The sequence below is a fragment of the Panthera tigris genome, chromosome A2, assembly GCF_018350195.1.
Source record: "Panthera tigris isolate Pti1 chromosome A2, P.tigris_Pti1_mat1.1, whole genome shotgun sequence".
Classification (NCBI taxonomy): domain Eukaryota; kingdom Metazoa; phylum Chordata; class Mammalia; order Carnivora; family Felidae; genus Panthera; species Panthera tigris.
The window spans coordinates 97,484,919-97,508,241 of NC_056661.1; the positions used below are offsets into that span (position 1 = coordinate 97,484,919).

The window sequence follows — 23,323 nt, forward strand, 5'->3', positions numbered from 1 at the left end:
CCCATCTCCCTACCTCCCTCCCCTTTGGCAGCCATCAGTTTGCTATTTGTATTTATGGTCTGTTTCTGCTTATTGTTTGTTTGTTTATTAGTTTTATTTCTTATTTTGCACATACAAGTGAAATCATAGGGTATTTGTCTTTCTCTGACAGATTTCACTTAGCATAATATCCTCTCTGTCCATTCACGTTGTCACAAATGGAAAGATCTCATTCTTTTTAATGAATGAGGAATATTTTGTTATATATATAATTATACATATGTTCACACATATTCATACCACATCTTCTTTATCCGTTCATCTATCAATGGACGCTTGGGTTGCTTCCAAATCTTGACTGCTGTAAATTATGCTGCAGTAAACATAGGGGTGCATATATCATTTTGAATTAGTGTTTTTCTATTTTTGAGGTAAATACCCAGTAGTGGAATTTCTGTTTGTAATTTTTTGAGGAACCTCCATACCTAAGTTCAGAATTCTTAACAAAAGATTTTAGTTCCACCCTCTGCTTCATTTTTAGCCCATGTTCTCCTGGCAGTACCCTGGGTTTGAACTTTGGAAACTATTTCTTATTTTTAGAATCAAGATGTTAAAAACCATCAAGGTCTTAGTTCCTTTCTGTTTAATGGTCCTCTCAATTTCTCTCTTTGGTCACATTTTACCATAAGCAGCAAGAAGAAATCAAGCAGCACCTTCAACACTTGTTTGGAAATCTACTTAGCTTGATCACTCCGTTCACCGGGGACATTTCTTACTTTCTCCTTATAGAAGGTGATAATGTTGCTAAGCTTTCTGCCACTACACAAGATTCCCCCCCCCCCATTCCACCAGATTTCCACTTACAGTGTGTTCCAGACAATTTAGGCTTGCTTTAAGATACTCTTCAAAATCTTCCCAGCCTTCCTTCACTGCCTGTTTCCAAAGTCACTTCCACATTTTTCTGCATTTGTAATGGCAGTACCCCCTTTCTGTTGGTGTATAGCAAATTATGACCCAAACTCAGCAACTTAAAATAGGAAATATTTCTATATTACAGTATCTTTGAGTCCATTTAACTGGATGCCTCTGACTCAAGATCTGTCCCTGGCTGCAAATAAGGTGTCGGTCAGAGCCCCAGTCATCTCCATGCTCCGCTGGGGGAAGATCTGCTTCCAGGCCCACTTGCAGGTGTTGGCAGGACACAGAAGATGCACTTCCAAGCTCCCTTAGGTGACCACTGGCACACCTCAGGTCCTTGCTGGCTGCTGGCCAGAAACCTCAGTTCCTTACGATGTAGGCATCTCCATAGAGCCATGCACAACCTGGCAGCTCGTTTCTCAAGAGCAAGAGGACAAAAGAGACACAAGTCATGGTCTTTGTGTAAACTAATCTCAGAAAGGACATCCCATCGCTTTTGTTGCATTCTCGATTTTAGAAGCGAGTCACTAGGTCCAGCCCACATTCAAGGGAGAATGGATTATAGAAGAGCATGATTACCCAGGAAGAAGGATCCTTAGGGATCATTTTAGAGCCTGCCATAGTGGAAAATAGAGCCCCTGCTTTTCAGGAGTATACTTTATAAAAGGAAGGAAGAGAGGAAAAAATAAAACTAAAGAAGGCATTTAAAATACTGTAAAATCAGATGCTAACTTACAAACCGTCTACCACAATTGCTAGGAAATTTTAAGAAGGGAAAAGATGAGTTTGAGTTGTTACAAAAAAATTTATAGGCAAATCTTAAATTTACCTAGTCAGAATTTTAGGAAAAATAATTTGTCAGCAAATTATCTGAGAAGCTGAGTGCTTGAGGGCGGGGAACGTGGAACTTAGATATAGTTGTTAGATGTATCTTGCTTAAGAAACATTCTAGAAGGTAGAATGAAGTGAAATATCAGAAAACATTCTGAGAACAAAGACTGACAAGAAAATTTTGAATGACTTGAGAAATGAGAGGAGTAGGGAATATATATTTTGGGCCAGGCATCATGGTGGATGTTTTACGTACTTAATTTCTTTGAATCCTCTCAATATCCTATGAGATTGGTATCTTTGGGGCCATTTTATAGAAGAGGTGAGCATAAAAGATAGAAGTTAAATGACTTGCCAGCTACCGTGCAACTGTGAAATTATTTTTTCTCTTTTGGGGCCCTTGTCTCGCCAACCCCAGAGCCCATGCTTTTTTTGCTGTCATTGTCCTGGAGAAGCCAGGGATGGTGAAAATGATCATAGTCATAAAGTCATCTAGTCTTTAGGAAATTCTTGGCATTGTGATTAATACTTTGAAGGTATCACTACTGGAAATTCTCCCAACAACCTTATGAAGAAGATGCTGTGATTCCCATTTTATAGATGAGCAAAGAGACCAAATGGCCTAACATTACAAAACTAGGACACACAGAAGTCAACTGACAGAAAATGGAAAGAGATGCCTTTGCAGAGAAGGAGCTACTTTTGCTGAAAGCCATCTGGATGACTGGCACAGATTTAGGAATTTTAAACATTAAAGTGTTAGTTTGAGGTCTTTCTCCTCCAGAGAAAAAGCAACTCTCTTCTATTCTCTAGCAGAACTGAGTCTGAAAATATATATAACCAAATTCAGATCCAGTAAACAAATTCCAACAGAAACTGCATAATCAAGGCTATTTTTATGATTAGCACCATTTAGTTTCCCGGAATTTACCAGAGCAAACATTGCTAGAGCAAAAATTACTGCTGATGGTTGAACCTGACAACAAGAGAAAATCCCCAAAAGGGTCATTTAGGCCTGAGCTGCAGCTGTGCTCCACCATATTTCTTACTTGAAAGCTGAGAATTAACAGGAAAATCAGGGCTCTGCTGTGCTGTGCAGATGCGGCTAAAACTGTATTAATTTATTCAGCAAACATTTGTTTAGTGCCTACTATATGCCAAGCGGTATGCTAGCCACACTGGGAGTGCAAGAATAAATCATACCTGATGCTCTCAAGGAGCTTACAGTTGAAAGCGGATAATAGGAGAAGGCAGATATAAAAAAAGGCCCAAGTTTTATGAGTGATGCAAGGATATAGTAGAAGCATAAGGGAGTGGATTAGAAGAGTCTTAAAGCAGCAGACTCATAGGAGGAGGGAAGTAGATGGGTCTTCATCTTGCATCACTAGGGCAGGAGGGCAGGGGCGAGGGGGCGGGGCATAAGTGAGGAGAACAGAGGCCTGATAGTTTTCTTGGTCTTGGGCAGAAGCTGATGCCTCCTCCGAAACTGAGAATATAAGAAGAGGGGCAGGTTTAGGGAAAAGAAAAGCTTTGCTTCAGAAATGGCTAATTTGCTTATCAAAGATTCATGTGACACAGTAGCAGGGTCTTGTAGAGTATTGTATTTCTGAGACCAGAACTTAGCAAATATCTGGTTATAAGATGCAGACTTGGAGAAGCTTTAGTATATGTTGCTGTTGTAGGATTACCACCACGACTGGCAGCTATTGCTTGTTTTGAGCATCTACCACGTACCACACCTTGTACTGAACACCATGTAACTTAACCTCACAATAACCTTGTTACACTAAGGAGATGTTTTTATCCTCACTCTATAGATAAGGAAATTGAAACTTAGACCTGGAAGCTAACTTTACCAACACTGTAGAGCCAGGATTTGAATCCAGGCCTAAGTGACTTCAAAGTGAAGACTGTTTAGTTGGTCTCCACTTAACCAACTCACCAATATAACAGATCATGCCCCTTCCTTCTGTAAAACCTAAAATGAGGTCTACAGCTCTCCTGAGTGTTCAAAGCTCGAGAATGTCTACATGCTTTTGCTCCCACCAGTCAAAAGTTAGATACTCACCAAGAGGCAGAACCTGTCAGCTAGCTGCACTTATTACTGTTTTAATAAAATAAGTGCTCTGATGTAATACAAATATAATGGAAGTTGTCTAGGAATAGGAGAGGAAATGCTTTGGGAAGAGACAATAAAGATGGGTAGCTCAAGAAAGCCAGATGTGAGAAGGAAATGTAAGAGAGACAGACCATAAACATCTGAGGAATTTTGCATTCATTTTGCCTTGGAAGTTATCTTTTCCATCCATTTTAAGACACTGCAGTAGTTCTATAGATTGTATGCTGTGGTTCTGGTTTATATAAGAAAGAGTGCATGTGGGGCGCCTGGGTGGCTCAGTCGGTTAAGCATCCGACTTCAGCTCAGGTCACGATCTCACGGTCCGTGAGTTCGAGCCCCGCGTCGGGCTCTGGGCTGATGGCTCGGAGCCTGGAGCCTGCTTCCGATTCTGTGTCTCCCTCTCTCTCTGCCCCTCCCCCTTTCATGCTCTGTCTCTCTCTGTCTCAAAAATAAAATAAACGTTAAAAAAAAAAATTTAAAAAAAAAAAAAAGAAAGAGTGCATGAAACATCAGTGAGCAGACCCATAGGCCAAACCCTTCAAAGGAGACTTCTGTGCACTTGCCCAGAGTGAGCATGTTATGAGAGAAAAGAAGAGGACAAAAGGTTTGGAGCTCACTAGAGACAGGTGCAAGTCTTCAAAGTGAATTGGATGAAAATGTTTAGAGATGTGGAAGGTAAACCTCAACACAACAGGATTATGCACCAGCATTTTGGTTGGGGAAATATGAAAGGAATGTATTGCCATTTTTTATCCCAGAAAGCTTTACTTTATCTGTAGACTGAAAGCAGCACAGTACAGAAGAAAGAGCATGGGCTTTGGAATGTGTTGGATGTAGCATCAACAGCATAACAAATTGTCTATCATTGGGTATAGTCTTGAGTCTCAGTTTCTTCTAATTACAGTGACATAGTAATACCTTTATCTTACAGTTTTAAGGAGTGTAGTATTGGGCACTCAGTAAGTTACCAAAGAATTGCTATTCATTTTTTGTGTCTTTGGGAGGGCGATAAGAAAGTATAAGAATAGAGGCACCTGGGTGGCTCGGCTGGTTAAGTGTCCGATTCTTGGTTTCGGCTCAGGTCATGAACTCACTGTTCTTGATTGAGCCCGGTATTGGAATTCTCTTTCTCTCCCTCCCCTGTTCATGCTCTCTCTCTCTTACTATCTCAAAATTAAAAAAAAAAAAAAAAACACTTAAAAAAAGGGAAGTATAAGATATTAATCAAGAAGGTAGATGAGGATTTGTGAAAAGGAACGCTTACTATCTCTGTCAGTTCTTGTACTTCTTTTAAAGTGGATTTTCAAGTTGGGACAAAGGACTTTCAGGAGTCTCTGTTTACTTGAAAGATGTTGAATCTGGCCAGAAATAAGGAGAAGATGGATATCAATGGAAATACTTTGTTGTGGCATTTTTTTTTTGATGCAGTATTTTCCGTCTTCCTCTGTAAATGGCAGATTCAATCCAATCTAATTTTGAGGTTTATGAAATTCTACTAACTTATCATTCCATGTAATTTATTTTCAGATTAACCATAAAAGTAATATCCATTTTCAGTAAAGATCAAAGAATCAGAACACATCATTCTTAGTCTACTAAATGTAACTTTTTAACTTCTGGAAGTTTATGAGGTTCTGTGGTAAATGCATCCTTTATTATAAAGTCTGTTTATGTTGGGAATGGTAAATGATCATCAAGAGAGAATGGCAAGATTTTTTTAAGTTCTTATTTAAATTCCAATTAGTTAACGTATAGTGTAAACCCAAGTGTGCCCCTTAAATCCCCATCACCTATTTAACCCATCCCCCTACCCAACTCCCGTCTGGCGACCATCAGTTTGTTCTCTGTAGTTAAGAGTCTATTTCTTGGTTCGCCTTCCTCTCTCTCTCTCTCTCTCTCTCTTTTTCTCCCTTTGCTCATTTGTTTTGTTAAATTCCACACGGCATGAGAGTTTTTAAACACCCTATCCAGAGCCTCTAATAAGTAACAGACACTAAAAAAAACCTATCTTGACCTTAGGATGCTTATAAGACTAATTAAAAAGACAAAACATTAGTAAATGGAAAGATTCAAAGAAAGATAAAAAGAATTTCAGCAGGGGTGCCTGGGTGGTTCAGTTAGTTAAGTCGGACGGACTTCAGCCCAGGTCATAATCACACAGTTCGTGGGTTCGAGCCCTGCGTTGGGCTCTGTGCTGACAGCTCGGAGCCTGGAGCCTGCTTCAGATTCTGTGTCTCCCTCTCTCTCTTCTCCTACCCCACTTGTGCTCTGCCTCTCTTTCTCTCAAAAATAAACATTAAAAAAAGATTTTTAATTAAAAAAAAGAATTTCAGCAGAATTGCAGATAATTTGGATACTGAGGAGAGAAGATTGGCAAAGTAAAAAAAAATGAGTCAAGAGGAAGAATTCTCTTAATAACTTACATTTATGATGGTAATTTTGATAACTAAAATGGATGACAAAGCCAGAACTATACTTAGAGATAAGAATTACATATATTGTATATACCCTAATCCTGTTATTCACTGTAAGAAGTATTAAAAAAAAATAATAAATGTGACAGAATACTGCCTTCATAACAAATGACTTCGCAGGGTCTTCTTTTCTTTTATATGATTGAAAACCCCCTTAGGAGGTTATAGGTATTACCAAGCAAATGCAATTGGCATTCTTGAGTATATTCTTTTAAAAATATTTGTTGAGGGGCGCCTGGGTGGCGCAGTCGGTTAAGCGTCCAACTTCAGCCAGGTCACGATCTCGCGGTCCGTGAGTTCGAGCCCCGCGTCAGGCTCTGGGCTGATGGCTCGGAGCCTGGAGCCTGTTTCCGATTCTGTGTCTCCCTCTCTCTCTGCCCCTCCCCCGTTCATGCTCTGTCTCTCTCTGTCCCAAAAAAATAAATAAAAAACGTTGAAAAAAAAAAATTAAAAAAAAAAATAAATAAAAATAAAATAAAATAAAAATATTTGTTGAGATCCTATTATATGTCAGGCCCCGTTCTAGGCACATGTTTATATTCTTTCCCTTACATGTAGTGAAAAAGTATCTATTTTCAAGCTGGCAAAGGGAAATCAAATTGTTCATTTCAACTTTATGTTTGTAATGTGTCACATTGTCATCAGATTTTAAATTTAGCTTAAGATTTTATTGAGTCATTCAGGAAATCCATCAAATCGATAATGTAGAAGTGAATTTTATATACCTGGTTTAGGCCTTTATATTTTCTTAATATTTATTTTATTTTTGAGAGAGACAGAGTACACGGGGGAGGGGCAGAGAGAGAGAGGGGACAGAGGATCGAAAGTGGGCTCTGCGCTGACAGCAGCGAGCCCAACGTGGGGCTTGAACTCATGACCCATGAGATCATGAGATCATGACCTGAGCTGAAGTTGGATGCTCAACCGACTGAGCCACCCAGGCGCCCCAGTTTAGGCCTTTGTAATAAAGGCATGGATTTGCTGCTAGTTGTAATTAGGTTTAAAAACAAGTCTAATGTCTCTAAACCAAAACTTCTGGCAAGGTGTCAGGATTGTGTACTTCCCAGCCTTACTACACTTCTGTTAATCAACATTACTGGGATTTACAAAGTACCTATTGGTTCTAAAAACATGAATAAATAGGAGATGAGTTAATTTACAGAATATCACAAAAAGTCACACCAAATCTGGATTTTTAGGATTTAGGGGCACCTGGGTGGCTTAGTTGATTGAGTGTCCAACTTCAGCTCAGGTCATGATCTCATGACTCGTGAATTCGAGCCCCGCCTCAGGCTCTCTGCTGACAGTGCAGAGGTTGGAGCCTCCTTCAGATTCTGTCTCCCTCTCTCTCTCTCTGCCCTTCATGCTCTGTCTCTCAGTCTCTCAAAAATAAATAAACGTTAAATTTTTTTTTTTTTAAGTTTTCTATGATTTAATCTTACCAATAAGTGCAAGGTACGTGGAATCACCAGCCCCCACTGCTCAGCTACTGTCTCCTGCCAGCGCCAGAGACACTTGGAATGGTGTTTATGATTTACACAGTTTCAGACTGGTTTTAAAGAGCCCTGGGGTTCTGAGTACTGAGGCACTAGGTCATACAGAGATCACTTAAGTTTACTTTTCTATGCAAATGCCACCAAAATTGAGGCTGTCATAGCCTCCATGTGGAGAACTAGTGTCTGAAGGTTGCTGAGGCACTTTGTTTATCCTAGTGAATGGCCCTCAGATTCCTTACTGGGAATCGTACCTACTTCTGGGCCCCACAATTTAAAACAAGTGTGGAGTGGCACGTGGGTAGCTCAGTCAGTTAAGCCTCCTGCTCTTGATCTCAACTCAAGTCATGATCTCATGATTGGTGGGATCGAGCCCCATGTGGGGCTCTGCACTGACAGTGGGGAGCCTGCTCAGGATTCCCTCTCTCTCTGTTGCTCCTTCTGTCTCTCTCTCTCCCAATATAAAAAAATAAACATTAAAAAAAAAATAAAACAAGTGTGGAGGACTAGGAGAGAAGTCTGAGTACGGGCCCAAGACAAGAACAGAGAATGAGACCTATGAGGAAACCAGAGTTATTTTACTTGGAAAGGAGAAGTCAGAATGACAATTTAATAATGGTCTTTCAGACATTAAGAATTATTACATTGAAGTAAACGACCAGACTTTCTTCATGTGCAAAACAGTAAGAGAAATAGAATTTCAGTGTTAGCAAGAAGAAAATAGTAAAGATCCAAAAGAAAAAAAAACAGCAATCAGATGCTAAGCCTATTTAATCAAAGGAATAGATCATTCCACACACTTTATGAAAGTGTTTTTATAGGCAATATGAATTCCTGTCTGTTTCATGTATTAAATGTAATACTACCTGAAAGAACAGGGGCAAATTAAATGAACTTTGTTTTTCGACCCTGTGACTCAGTGATTTATCTTAAAGTTACATCATAAGGTATAGATTTCAAATAATTATTTTGAATTAGAGTCTCATATCCCAGTGCTGCCAGGAGAGAAGCTACTTTCTAATGATGTTAAGGAAGTTAGTGGTGTGGAGCAACATTTATTCCAGGGGTCACGAACTCACGTACTTACAGGGGTCTGCGGGTACCACGTGGTCTGCGGGTACCACGGAGTGAGCTAACAGCATGGAACAACACGGGGTGGTAAAAGTTGTGTATTTGAAGGTGTGGGACCCATCCAAAAGGGGACAGCCGCTGCTGACCAGCCAGTTGTTTTCATGTCGCAACATGCCCATTTTGCCAGATTTTTGGCTTTCTCCAGGAAAACTGGAACTCTAGAGTCTCATGTGAATCTTTTATTTAGCATTGACAAAATACTAAGGTTCATCAAAATACTGTTCAGGCAAAGCCGTACACGTCTGTGGGCTGTGAGTTAGAAACCTCTGGCTTTCTTTTCGGTCACTTGCTAACCAACACGTTTGTTAGCAAACAAACAAAACAACTGATTGAACTCTAAACCTTAGAAGAATTCATCTACTAAACCTTTGTAAGGCTTAATTAAGGTCCTTTCCAGCTCTGTGAATCTTTTGATCTTCTCTTCCTTCTTCCCTGCTCTCAGTAATGGGTGACTTATCCACTTAGTGGTGGGAATTTAAAGGAACTACTTATTTCCTTAGCAATATAATTTTATTTTGTAAAACCATCAAATGTTTAGACTGAAAACAACTTTTGTTGCTATACTAAAGATGCTACTGATGGCTATTACATTTTTAGGAATGCACTTATGTATGGCCTAGACATGTCACTTCAGATCTTTGAACTAACATCTGTTTCTAACATTGGCTGCATGAGGCATGCTTGACTGAAAAGCCTACTTACACTTCAGCATTTGGTGACATATTTTACTTCCCTTTTATAAAATATTTTCAAACAACCCACTTCCACCTGGGGTAAGGACGTCTCCATTTCTGAAATCCCCTTCCTTTCAGACAGGAGAATATGCCACAGATGAAGAAGAGGATGAGGTAGGACCTGTTCTTCCGGGCAGCGACATGGCCATTGAAGTCTTTGAGCTGCCTGAGAATGAGGACATGTTTTCCCCATCAGACCTGGACACCAGCAAGCTCAGTCACAAGTTCAAAGAGGTAAGCTGCTGATCTGCAAACTATTTTTTATGCATGTCCATTTCATTGTTAAATTTACATTTTTGTTTGAAAAATGTATTGAGAATCCGTTTTCAAAAGAAAACCTTTCGATAACAGGTTGTCTTGAATCTCATTGAATTTCAAGGTACAATTTAAGTAGATCTCATTCCACAGTCCTTAATTTTTAAATGCTTATTATCTGTCGTAGTGATAGCTTACAACTTGTCTGTTCCATATTTTTTAAGCTGTAGCTTAAATGTCTGGTTTTCATGATAAGTTCAGGTTGTATTTTTTAAATTTTTATAGAATTTGGGGGACTTGATGATAAGCTTTCCTCTAAGGCAGTGATTTCTAAGAAAGTTTTTTTTTCTTTTCTTAAAATAGACAAGGTCCCAAAAGGAATCAGACAACATACCTAAGGAGTTTAATTGAAGAAATTAAAGGTTAATGAATGAACCTTGAACAGAATTAATATAACTACCCAGGGACGGTGAGGTGCACAGGGACTGGCAACAGCAGGAAGTTGTTGTTCCAACTTCCTCCCAAAAGAAGGCTTTAGTGGGAAAAGAGGAAAACAGATTCCCTTTTTTTTTTTTTTGTTTTTCGAAGAAGGGCATCTTTGTAAGATGCAGCCACTGCTAAAAACTACATCCTGAGGATAAGGGTGGGTCATATACACTCAGCCCCTTCTCTCCTGCAATTGCCTCCTATTGGCCAAACCCAGGCAGGAGTCTAAAGAGGTCAGCCTCCTGAGGCAGGAACTATTAGAAAAGGGCCAAAAATGGATCCTGAAAGGGCAAATGCAGGCAACCACATAAATTCTTCTTCTTTGAAATTAGCTACTCAGAACTCCAACATGTAAAACAGAGACAGTGATGAATGGGTCCCCAAGCATTTTATTCTTCATTGTTTCAGGGAACATCCTCCATTATTGAAGGCAAGTGTGTCATTATTTACAGCTTGCCCACAATAACCCTGAAGCACTGAGGCTTGAAAACCATTGTTCCTTCTTTCCAGCCTGTTAGGGACTTGACCTTTTGGAAGAAAAGGTTCTCCTATACATGAAAAACAATGTTGATAATTGCAAGTTTGTAATTTCTGATTTTATTTCTAATTTCTAATTTTTTTTCATTCATAATTTCTAATTTTTTTAAATATAATTTCTGATGTATCGTCTAAGTACGTCAGTTTTATATGTTCTGATGTTATACCTATCCGTGTCCTATATATTGACTTACCTTTTTAATTCCTTATGATAAATTTATACTTGTGGGACCAATAACAAAGTGAATGTACTTTTAAAATGTAAATTTTTGGGGTCCCTGGGTGGCTCAGTCAGTTAAGCGTCAGACTTCAACTCAGGTCATGATCTCACAGTTCATGGGTTCAAGCCTCACGTCAGGCTCTGTGCTGACAGCTTGGAGCCTGGATCCTGCTTCAGACTCAGTGTCTCCCTCTCTCTCTGCCCCTCCCCCACTCATGCTCTGTCTCTCAAAAATAAAAAAAACATTAAAAAAAATTTTTAAATAAAATGTAAATTTTTGTTCAGAAAAAAAGCCCTTAGGTTTATTATAGAATTTTGGAAAATGCACAGTTATATAAACACCAAAAAAAATCATTCATGATCCCAATTTTGTGGTATTTATGATTATACAGTATATACTATGTTAAATTCCTACTCCTGATACTTATAATTGCATTATTAGGATTTTCCCATGTCATCAAATATTCATCCATAAATGATGTTTATTCACTATATGGATCTCTTACTGATCTACTTAATTTTTGTCTTGTAACATTTCCTTTGTTTTGAGTTTAAAAATGTTATTATTAAAAGTTACACTGCAATAAATATTTTTGTACTTATCCTTAGGATAATTTCTCACAGTGGAATTATTCAATCAAAGAATATCGGTATTTTGGGACCTTGTGGTACTTAATACCAAGTTGCCACCAAAATGGCTTTTCTCAGTGACACAGAAATTTATTTATGCCACCCAGTGTGTTGAGAGTGCCCATTTCTCTTCCACTTATTATTATTTGTCAGGTTGAACCATTTCCATTTGTATAGTACACAGAGTCCTTGAGGCAAAATATATGGGTTTTCCAGATGATTTATGACTGTTCCTAGTTCTAAATCAGATACAAACACCTTGGTGACAAATGAAGTACACTATTCTATAATGATCACAATACTCCTTTACATTAGGAGTAGCAATGCCTATCTTAGGGCCAATTCTTACAAAGGGTTTCTAAATTAACTGGTATCTTCAAAGAGCAATGCAGAAAAAGAAAGTTCTGCTGGAAGCGGCTGAGTGGGAGGAAAAGGTAATCTAGGGACCTCTTTCTCTGAAGCTCCAATTTGGCCCAAGAATACAGATTATCTAGAAGTATAGATGGACCACTTGTTCTTTAAAAAAAAATCTTCGGGAATGTTGTAACTCTCAATCCTGGTTTGAGGCAGTGAAATCAAGGTAGTATATCTGGGCAAAGGCCTGTAATATAGTTTACCCATGTTGCCAGGTGAGTATGACCCTACTCTTTGGTAGATGATTGAGCTGGAAGTTGGGTCCGCATTCTTTTATGGGAGCTAAAGAGTATAAAAAGCAGAAATAGTATATGGAAGGTTATATCTCCCACTTTCTGAGTTGAGCCAAGGAGTCAATGCTCTGTAAATATTGTTTGAGGTGTGTACACCATTGTGCAGACAACCGCATGATCTAGACCTAGGGGTTGGTGAACTATGACCTGTTGGCCAAATCTAGCCCACTGCCTTGTGTTGTAAATAAAGTTTTATTCAACACTGCCATGGACATCTATTTATTTATTGCTTGTGGCTGTTTTCAGGCTATAAAAGCCAAGTTAAGTAGTTACACAGAGACCATGTGGCCTGCAAATCCTAAATTATTTGATATCTGGCTTTTTACGGAAAATGACTGCTGACTTTGGTGTATGCCACTGCATAATCTGGACCCATTCTGTGTAACACAGCTGATTTATTTTTAGCCTGAGTAACTGAATCTGTAGTTTTCTTTTAATTTTGGTTCTTAAGAATTGGAGGTTTGTCCTCACCTCAAGATTAAGCAAATACCACATTGTTTCACTTCTAATTCTTGTATTCTTTTTTGTGATATATTTAACGGATTAATATATTCATTTCTTCAGGAGATGGCCACTGAATATCAGCTGTGTGGCATTCCATCTCAGCATTTGTGTCTTGTACACTGCCAGTCTCACAGTTTTAAATTTCCTTGTGTGATTAACATAAATGTCCAAGTAATTTACAGCACTAGATATTTTTCACAAGATTCCATACAAATGGGGTGGAGGTGGAGAGTCATGTATATTGGAGTCTATACAAAGTCTTCTGTTACAGAGAGTTCTCTCGATTACATTGTATCAAACAGAAGCACATGCTGTACTCTTTGAGCAAAACATATTACAATGACATTATCTCAATCAGTCCTACTTTTGGCCAATTTCCTATCTTCTACCAGCCTCTATGCTCCTCTGTTTTTGCTTGCTCTTGTAGGTTTTCACATATTTCTTCATATATAATTAGTGGTTAAATATTTGGTGAATCAGTGGTATAAAGCGTACACCGTAAGTTGTATAATTCAAGACAGGCACCTAATTTAATTTCTCCAAGTAGTTGACAAGATAGCTGGCACTTTTATTCAACACTCATTTATGCATTTCCCTCTGCTTGGAAGGCCAGCATTATTATCTACAGAATTGGTGCCTTTACACTCTGGACTACTTTTGGCCTTATAATCAGTTCTGTTTTCTCATTCTTTGGTACAATGCTGTTAGAATATATATTGAATTTTGATGGAGTAAATCAGATTCATCTAACTCTTCAAAATTCTGGTAGTGTTCAACCTATTCAAGAAAACATTTGAATCACTTTATTAGTTCACTTGGAAAAACTTCTTTGCATTTTTATTGTAATTACATTAAACTACTAAATTAACTTGCAGAGAGCTGGCATTTTTATCACATTGACTCTTTTAATCCACATTTATGTAATGTATCTGTTTAATTGGAGTCTTTTTTTTCTGGCCCTCTCTAATATTGTATCGTACCCTCTATTAGTTACACAAGCTATAAGTAACAGAAGATCTTAACTAGAGTGGATTAATCAAAAGCTGCCACAAAGGTTCTCTATTAGCTTCAATATAAGTTAAGAAGTTTTCTCAATTTCTCTATTTTTAGAAATGACTTTTATAAGATAGACTTAATGACTTGCATAAAACTAATTTCTGTTCCCTGAAAGTTTGTTATTATTCAGCTATAAAACCATCTGTGCCTTTGTGGAGGAAGATTTTCAAAACCTTTTATAATAATAGCCCTTACTGTCTTCAAGGTTTCAAGTTTTTCTTGGGCCAGTTTTGGTATTTTGCATCTCTCAAGAATTTTATATATTTCCTCTGGCATTCATATTTTCTAACATTTTGATCTATAATATACTTCTTAACTACAAATCTTTACTATCTATAATTATTCTTATTTTCTTCTTTTTTATTTGAATATTTTTCTTAGTTGTTTTATCTAGAATTTTTATCTATCTTGCTAGCCTTTACATGCCTAATTTTTTAATTAAAAATACTTATTTTGTTATTTCCTACCAGTATCTTACTTTTGCCCTTCTTTCTTGTTTTGGTATTGATCAATTGTAGTTAGTACTCTATTTTTGATAACTCTTGCACTCTGATAAATATATTTAAAGCTATACTTTATCTAAATATTCATTTTTAGTTACATGTTCCAATTTTTTTACATTTAGAATGCCATTGTCATTTAGATGTAATTTCTCTTTAATACTTTAATATAAAAGAGGGGTTTCCTCTTTAATATAAGAATGATTTAGTGGTATATTTTACTTTCCAGATATATGTAACTTTGTTTTGTTCTTCTTTTGTTATCAGGTTCTAACTTTATCACATTCTGGTCAGAAAACATGTTCCATATGATAGCTACTTAGAATTCTCAAGACTTCTTTTGTAGCTTAATTCATAAACAGTTTGTTTAAATAGTCCTCATGTATGCAAAAAAACAAGTATTCTGTGCTTGGGTCTGAAATTTATATGCTTTTCATTTATGTAAATATTATTAATAGTAGAAATATACATTTCTTCTCTGTAGCATGGCTTAGATTTGTCTGCTTGATCTACAAATTCTGAAAAGCACATGTTAAAATCACAAACTATAGTTATTTTTCCTTCCTATAATTCTATCAGTTGTGGTTTCACATATTTTAAATCTTTGATATTAGCTGCATATATGTTCAGGATCGTTACAACCTTTTGATTTATTGTAACATCTGTTTTGTCCCTTATGATGCATTTTACCCCAAATTTTATTTGTCTGATAGTAAAAAGTCAACACTGCCTTTCTCTTGCATCATATTTGCTTCACAGCATCTATTTTTTCCATCTTTGTTTTGGCCATTTCATACCCTTTTGTTCAAATGTGTTTCCTTTAGCCAACCTATTCTTAAATCTTACTCTTAATATTACTGTGGGAGTCTTTGTCAGTTAATTCATGAGTTTAACCCATTTACATTTACTGTAATCACTTTAATATTAGAACTTAGAGCTGCCACCTTATTTTATGTTTTTCAATTTTCATACTTTCTTCTTGTTTCTTTTTTAGCTTTTACCTACTTGCTATTACACATTCATCAAATTTTTATCTGTTACTTAAAAGTTATACATTTTCATTCTGTTCTAGAGATTACACATGAGTAGTTTTGACTCAGTCATAGGTTATTTTCCTCTAGTAACATAGAATGCAGATCAGTAGCTGTGCCTCCCATTTGACAAAATAATAGCCATAGCATACTCTCCTCTGCCTTTCCTTCTTTCTTCAATTTTTTTTGTATTTCAGGAGTTTTAGTTACCTATTTTTATAGGCATGCCTTTTACAAAGTAATTAGTTCCACCTCACTTACACTTCTTCCTAACTCTAATGGGATTTCAGTGCTATCCTGATGTTAATTCACCATTATCCTGGTGCTACTATTTTACCACATGGCACCAAAGGTTAAGTTAGTGGCCAGGGTGTCTAAACTTCAGAAGAATGGAATAAAGTGTCCCTGCTTTATTTGCAGATGCAGGTTTACCCAGGTCATATATATAAGATTAAAGATTAACTAGATTGCTGTCTCTCATTCTTGGTTATAGACACTTGATTGCTTCATACTCATTTTTTCCAAACACATCTGGAAACACCTGTTTTCTGTTTCTTAAGTGTTTCTTACAAGTTTTCTTGTTAATTGATGACTGAGACCCTGACACCTATCAAGTCTCCTTTTTTTTTTTTTTTTTTTTTTTTTCTTTTTTCATTTTTGGCATCTTCAAAGTTGCATCCAGGAAAGGCAGCAAATAGCTTTTGTTAGTGTGTGATGTTGCACTACCCTGGCCATTTTGCCCCTACCTAATTCAGTCATTTTACCTTTATTTTTTTTATTAATTCCATCATTCTGTTATCCTTCGGAATGTTTGATTTCTCTTATTCTAACTTCTGACAATAAATGTTGAATTTACTTTAATTGTTAAATGTTAATTTACTTAATTGTTCAAACATGAAAGCACTTAAAACTATGAATCCCTCTTTGTTTAGCTGTCTTTGGCAACGTCTTTCAGCCTCAGTGTGCATTCTTCTTGTAGCCATCATTTTGCAAATAGTCTATATTTTTTATTTTTATTGTTTTCATTTTCTCTTTTATTTCAATAATTGAGGAAACAGGTTTTAATTTATAACTTTTTATTATTAATCCAATGTTTCATTACATTGTGGTTAGATAATATTGTCTACAAGTTTTGATTTTTGTTAAAAAGTGGTGTTTTTGTTATAGATTGATATGCATATTTGTGATAAAAGTAATATTGTTTTCTACCCTCTGTATCCTTGTCATTTTTCCTATTTAAGCTAGTAAATTGAGACCCATGTAGTAAAACTACACCTCATTATGTTTTGTGCCTAATAGCTTTGATTATCTATGTTAATGTTAGGTTGAAAGCACATAAAATATGACTCAAAGGGTTTTTTGTGTTTAAGTATTCTTTGTTTGATGTTACTAATCTACTTTTGTTTGTAGTTGCTGGATAAACATACTTTTATATACATGTGTACTTTTGTCATGTAAATTTAATTGAAGTGCTTTGTTTTATTGTAAATTTTGAAAATGTTATCTTGGAGTCTGCTCTTTTAATAAGAAACTTTAGCAATTTAAATTAATTGTTATAATTATCAAAGTTTAATTTATCTCATCTCATTTATGCTTCATGTTTCCTTTATGTTTATTGATTTTTAGGAAGGATTATCTTCAAGTTTTAAAAAAATAATCTCTATTTCTATGATTTTCAAAGTTAAGAAGAAAACTACCCTTTGAGTGTTCTAAAACAATATAATTTTAATATTTTTGATACAGTATTGGTTTCTAAGACAAGATTGTTATTGAAATATAATTGTCACATTTTAAAAACTTACATATTTTCAATTAGCTTTATAATGATACATACAATAAATAGTTACACTCTTAGCTTACTTGGTTTCAACTCTTAGTCTCTTTACATCAGAATTTCTCATTTCTCAGAGTATATCCTTAAGTAATTTATTAAGTATTTATGCAGGTATAGCTTTCATGAGCTTCCCATACTGAGAATGGAAAAAATCTAATTGTTATGACATAGAAATGATAATTAGTTAGGCTTAATATTTTGCTTCACAACATTTTTTTCCTGACAGTGTTGTAGGGCAGGCTTCACTATTTTGAGTTAGCATTGCATATTGTAAAGGAAAAGTGTAACACCAATCTGGCATTTGGATGCTTGTATTATTTTAGCCTTGTACTTTAAATTTTTATCATAATTTCTTAGAAATAGGCCTCCTTGGGGCGCCTGGGTGGCTCAGTCGGTTGGGCGTCCGACTTCGGCTCAGGTCACGATCTCAAGGTACGTGAGTTCGAGCCCTGTGTGGGGTTCTGGGCTGATGCCTCAGAGCCTGGAGCCTGCTTTCGATTCTGTGTCTCCCTCTCTCTCTGCCCCTCCCCCGTTCATGCTCTGTCTCTCTCTGTCTCAAAAATAAATAAACGTTAAAAAAAAAAAATTAAAAAAAAAAAGAAATAGGCCTCCTTTCATTGATTTTTTTTTTTTCCTTTTAATCTGCTTTCCTTGTTTTATGTTTGTGTTTTGTGTTTTGGTTTGGTTTTAGTTGATTAATATTTTCTTTAGTTCTGTTATTTTTTCTCTGTTGCTGTTTCTTTTCTAGAAACATTTTGTGTTCTATATTAATTATCTTGTTCATATTTTCTTTTCTTTTTTTTCTGTCTGAGGTTGTTCTCAAATGTGTTCTCTCATATCAATGATTCAGTTTTCTGTAGCATTAAATATGCTTTTTACTTCAAATTCCTTTATGCATTTTAGCATTTCTAACATGACTTAATTCTCTTACTACATTTTTGGTTTCCTTATTCTCCATCCATTCCTCATGGTTTTTCACTTTCTCTCCAGCCCAGTATTCTAGAGAGTTACCTTAAAATATTTTTACTTACGGGATACATCATTCTTCCAGTTTACTTACTTATTTGAGTTTTCAAGTTGATATTCTCTCTACCTGCACTTGAAATATTTAGTAATAGTATCAAGTTTGCCTTTTTCTCCTCTATTTATCTGGAAATGAGACAAAAGCCTTTCTGTATAGTCAGCAGCCATCTACTTCTTTAAATTAGGCATCCAGGGACACTTGGGTGGTTCACTTGGTTAAGCGACTGACTCTTGGTTTCAGCTCAGGTTACGATCTCACAGTTCCTGGGTTCAAGCCCCACGTCGGGCCCCTTGCTGACAGTGCAGAGCCTGCTTGGGATTCTCTCCCTCTCCCTCTACCCCTCTCCCACTTGCTTGCGTATACTCACATGCTGTCTTTCTCAAAATAAATAAATAACTTAAAAAAATTATGCATCTCATTTTTAGTCCCACATCAAGAGGACATATCTGTGTGCCGTGTGCCTAGTTTCTGGCCTGGTTGCTATTTTCTGGCGGTCTATCATCTAATGTAGTTCTCTGAATTTAGGTGAGATATTTCTAAATCTTGCCACTCAGTTTTCTAAGTTAAAGGAAAAAAAGATTGTTCCCTGCTCTCAAAATGCTTACTTGACCACCTCTATCTGTACTGCTCCACTTTGGAGCATGTATATGCAATGTGCCACTCTTCAGCCACTTTCCTGCATTCTCTTCCTATTCTAGTAGTTGTTTTCTGAATGGATGTGAAATACTGAGAGAGTTGGCAAACCTTGTTTGAGGACGATTCCTGGGAAAGGCAGTAGAGGTTGCCCAACTTTCTCATTGGATGGACTCTGGATCTCCAGCAGTCATTGAGGATGGACAAACCATCTTCCTTCCTTTGGATGGAAGCTTGGATAAGTTTTTCTAAATTCAGCTTTGTGACTCTCATATTCTAGTACCAGATGTTTTTAGGTTTAGTGTCCATTTGAAGCTGTGAGTTTTTCTTTTGTTTAATGTATTTCACTGGAAATTTAGTGGGAAGAAGGAAGGCGCTGAATCAGAAACTGCTGGTCAGGAGACATTTAAACTCCTTGTCCAGTGTTTTCCTTCACATTCCTCCTCAGAAGTCATGGGAGTCTTGAGGGAAAAATTGGAGTCTAAATATTGTACTATTTCACTTTATTTAAGGCACAGAGAATGTATGAAAAATAATCTAGAGAAAGTTGTAAATGCATTAGATAATAATATAAAGTTATCTTTATGGAACTTTCCATTATCATGTAGAGAAACTATAAAATACTTTATATAAAATAGTTTACTTAGTAGCCAACAGATATTTATTTAAAAAGAAACTGTAATTACATGCTTTCACCTACATCCATTTTCACCTACATCATTAATAACTAGTTTATGAATACCTACTCAGAGAGTGAGCTTGTTGGAGTAGCTCACCCTATGCTACATATGCTGCAATTAGTGTTATCATTCAGATTGGATTATTATACTATTCAATCACCCAACTTCAGCTAATTTTGCATCAGCTATTCCCTGAGAAAACACTTGTTAAAGTAAAGATAGGTACCATATGTAAAGCTTTGAGCAGAAATTATAGTTTCATTCTAATAGCACTCAAGTATAGGCAAAAACAGCTCTCATTCCTTCCTTTGTGGAGCCTACCCTGGCATAGATAAGACAGACTTCAATCAAATAATTACAAAGATAATTCTAAAAATTTTGATTCTGGTGCTGAAACCACACTTATAAAGTACTGTGCAAATATCACTTATTATTTCACCCTTGTAAAATAAGAACAGAGAATATTGCTGTCATCTGATTATAAAATCTCTAGCACTAGAGATGCCTTAAAATCTTTGCTGCAAATATAGTATTTTGCACTTTTTAAAGACAAATGTTTTCTGTTCTTACACAGGATAGGTAAAGAAAGTACAGAAGTTTAGTCTTACCATTTCTATTTCTGTATGAGGATGTTTCTATTTCTAGCGCAATTATATTCAAATTATATTGATTCAGTGATACGGTTCATGCTCTGGATTCATCTTTTTGAAAGAAAGAAACAAAATATACACAGCAGGTACCCCTGCAGAATGTTATATAAGAGCTACTGTTCTCTGTAGGACGTATATGTTTATTTGTGACTTCCACGGTATTCATGTTAAAAGATGGCAGAAGAGATGAGATTGGTCTTGTAAGCTAAGACACTGATCTGCAATCCTTCACCTTTTCTTTTTACTGATATCCTCACTTCCCAAGTGTTTTCTCCAAACCTAGATTCTCCGAAGCCCCAGAATTCCAACAGGTGTTTCAGGCTGGGTTTCTGTTAACCCGCCGTGTTGACTTCCTGTCCCTCCAGTCAGTCAGCCTGACCAGTCTCAGGCAGTGATGGACAAACCCCTGGACCTGTCTTTTGGAAAGGTTATTAAGCGCATGGAGAGAGACCTGCTCAAGAATAAGGAAACACCGCTGTCCACCAACTGTGCTTCTTTTGTCAAGTCACTTCATCTCTTTGAAAAGCGGTTTTCTCTTCCTCTGTCCATGAAACGGAGGTATCTCGGTCTCATCCTGCCCATGTGCCAAAGTGGGGATAAGACAAACAGGCCAAAGCCTAAGGTCATGTGACCTGGCTATGGGAATAAAAGATTGATCAGGCCATCTCGGAGCAGGGTCCCTGTGATGTTTCTCTCAGAGTGACCTGGGAACTGCTCTCAGGAGGTCGTGTTTATTAGTCTCCCTACAGTGTTTTGAGAGTAGATTCTGTGTCATGTTCTTGGGTCCTCAGAGACTAGCCCAGCACATAGTCTCATTAAGTAAATGCTAGTTGAATAATGAGAGAGCTGTTTCTTCCTAAGTTCCATGAATAATCACAGCAGCTGATTAAGCACCATTTTTGTATTTCCTGTCAGAACACTCAGAGACTACCAGCAGTGATCCATGGTTTCCAGCTGGAGTAGTACTTTCTCAACTGGGAGGTCACAGTGATGACACAAGCCTCAGAGTTTTTGTGAAGATTAAATGAAAAGTGTCTCCCAAAGCTGATTAGGTACCTGGTGAAAGGGGAAAGACAAGTAGGGAGAGTCAGACCTGAGATATTTTCCACTCCAGCACCTGCTTCTACTGGGAACTTGAAGAAGCCACGTAACTTCTCTGAGCCTCCGAGCCTCTGACCCCATCTGAACAATGAGGTGGACAGTGCCTGTCCTCCTTCCCTTTTATTATTTACAACAATAAAACAGATAAAGGGTCCCACAAATGTAAGAAATTCAGTGGAAAGAACCGTGGACTAAAATGTACAAAGCCTGGCCTTGACACGTACTAGCTCTGCAACTTGTGCTACTGGCCACAGTTTCTTCGTGTATAAAAATGAAAGTTCAATTAGTTTGTTCTTCATGCTTTTCCTGTTAACAGAGATGGACTTGCAGAAGTTCTCTTAATACACATACAGGCTTAAAATAATCACATGTTTATAATTTTAGGCCTTGTGAATACTAAGAAAACATTGCACTAAAACTTTTGTCCATCTTCTGAATGATGTATGAATTTACAGACTTCGTTCCACTCTCCTGTATCGAAAGAATTCGACTGTACTCAGTAACAGTGCAAGCTTTAGTCAGTGTTCTCACTTTGTTGGTAATGAGTTGTACTCTCTTCTGTCAGTCTGTTTTGGTGAGATGGGAGGGTGGGGTAGCCAGAGATCAACCTGGCTGTTCACAGTTTTACCTGGGTTTGTCCTGCACACCAGTGGATTAAGCTAGTATATGCATTCATAGGAATAAAAAGACTCACTTGAGACAAGAATTACTAGACTCTGCAACCATGACAACCATCTCCAGGCTCTTTCATTTCGTAAATGTCATACCTGTAGTATTTGCAAGGGCCTTGGACTTCTTCCCATCTGGCCTTGGGAAAATGAAAAATGTTCATTTTTCATATGGGAAGCGAGGCCCCAGGGAAGCAGTTTACTAGCGGTCACAACAATTTGAACAAAGAAAATCCAAAGTCCCAAAGTTGCATGCCATATACTTGGTTACCCTACGCGGAAGGGAGTTTAACCACTGAGAAAATAAAATCTGGCACTTCCCCATGGTTGCGGTGTTTGTCGTAAAATCTGCCCTTTTGATTTCTTGCTACTCTTCAAACAGAGCCAGAGGTATTTGTTTTATTTCAGGTGTGACGTTTTGTAGCTTTTAGCACTTTTAACTAAGAACTGGTGTTGGGGTAATTAAAAAAAAAAAACTAGGTTCTTAAAATCATGCTTGTCTTAGTCTTGGGTCACTGTGGAGGTCTTATTCTCTTGTAACCACTGTGCTAAAAAGCTTTGCATGGGTTATCTCATTTAATCTTCCAATAAGAAGGTTATGACCTATGAGGAACTGCATTTTCCAGCTGAGGAAAATGAAGGTAAGAGAGGTTCGGTGATTTTCCAGCATCAGGTAGCTAGTTCATGGTAGGCCTGAGATGAATCCCAGCAGTCTAACTTAACTACTCTTCACGCTTGGCCACGGTAGAAAGATCAAGGAGTTGTTCTTGTCACTAACAATTGCAGATCCTTCAAAATCACCTAGACACATGGATTTCCTGGATGCCCATGTGTGCACACTGAAGTATAAGATCTCCGTGGAAAAGAATTCTGATAGCGTGAGGCATGTCTAATATCTAAGTATTTTGCTATTTCTGGTTTTTAGTTTATATTGGTGAGGGAGATTAGCACTAATATTTATTAGAAGGGGAAAGAGTTATCCTCATAGCATAGCAGCTCTTCAATAAATGGATACTGAATTAATCCTATTTTCTAAGGAAAATGGCACTGGATCAGGAACCAGAGATCTAAGTTCTTAGTTGTAGTTTTAACAGCAGTTCACTGTAACAATGTCAGTTTGTATCTACA

General features: G+C 37.1%; 1 protein-coding gene across 11 annotated transcripts in view; it reads left to right on the top strand.

Annotated features, from left to right (window-relative positions):
- Window positions 1-23,323, top strand: part of PPP1R9A (protein phosphatase 1 regulatory subunit 9A) — a 323,173-nt gene that overhangs the window by 237,649 nt on the left and 62,201 nt on the right. For all 11 annotated transcript variants that reach the window (XM_042966701.1, XM_042966692.1, XM_042966687.1 and 8 more), the window contains one exon: window positions 9,758-9,913. In XM_042966701.1, coding sequence (XP_042822635.1) covers window positions 9,758-9,913 — 156 coding nt within the window. The remainder of the gene's footprint in view (window positions 1-9,757; window positions 9,914-23,323) is intronic.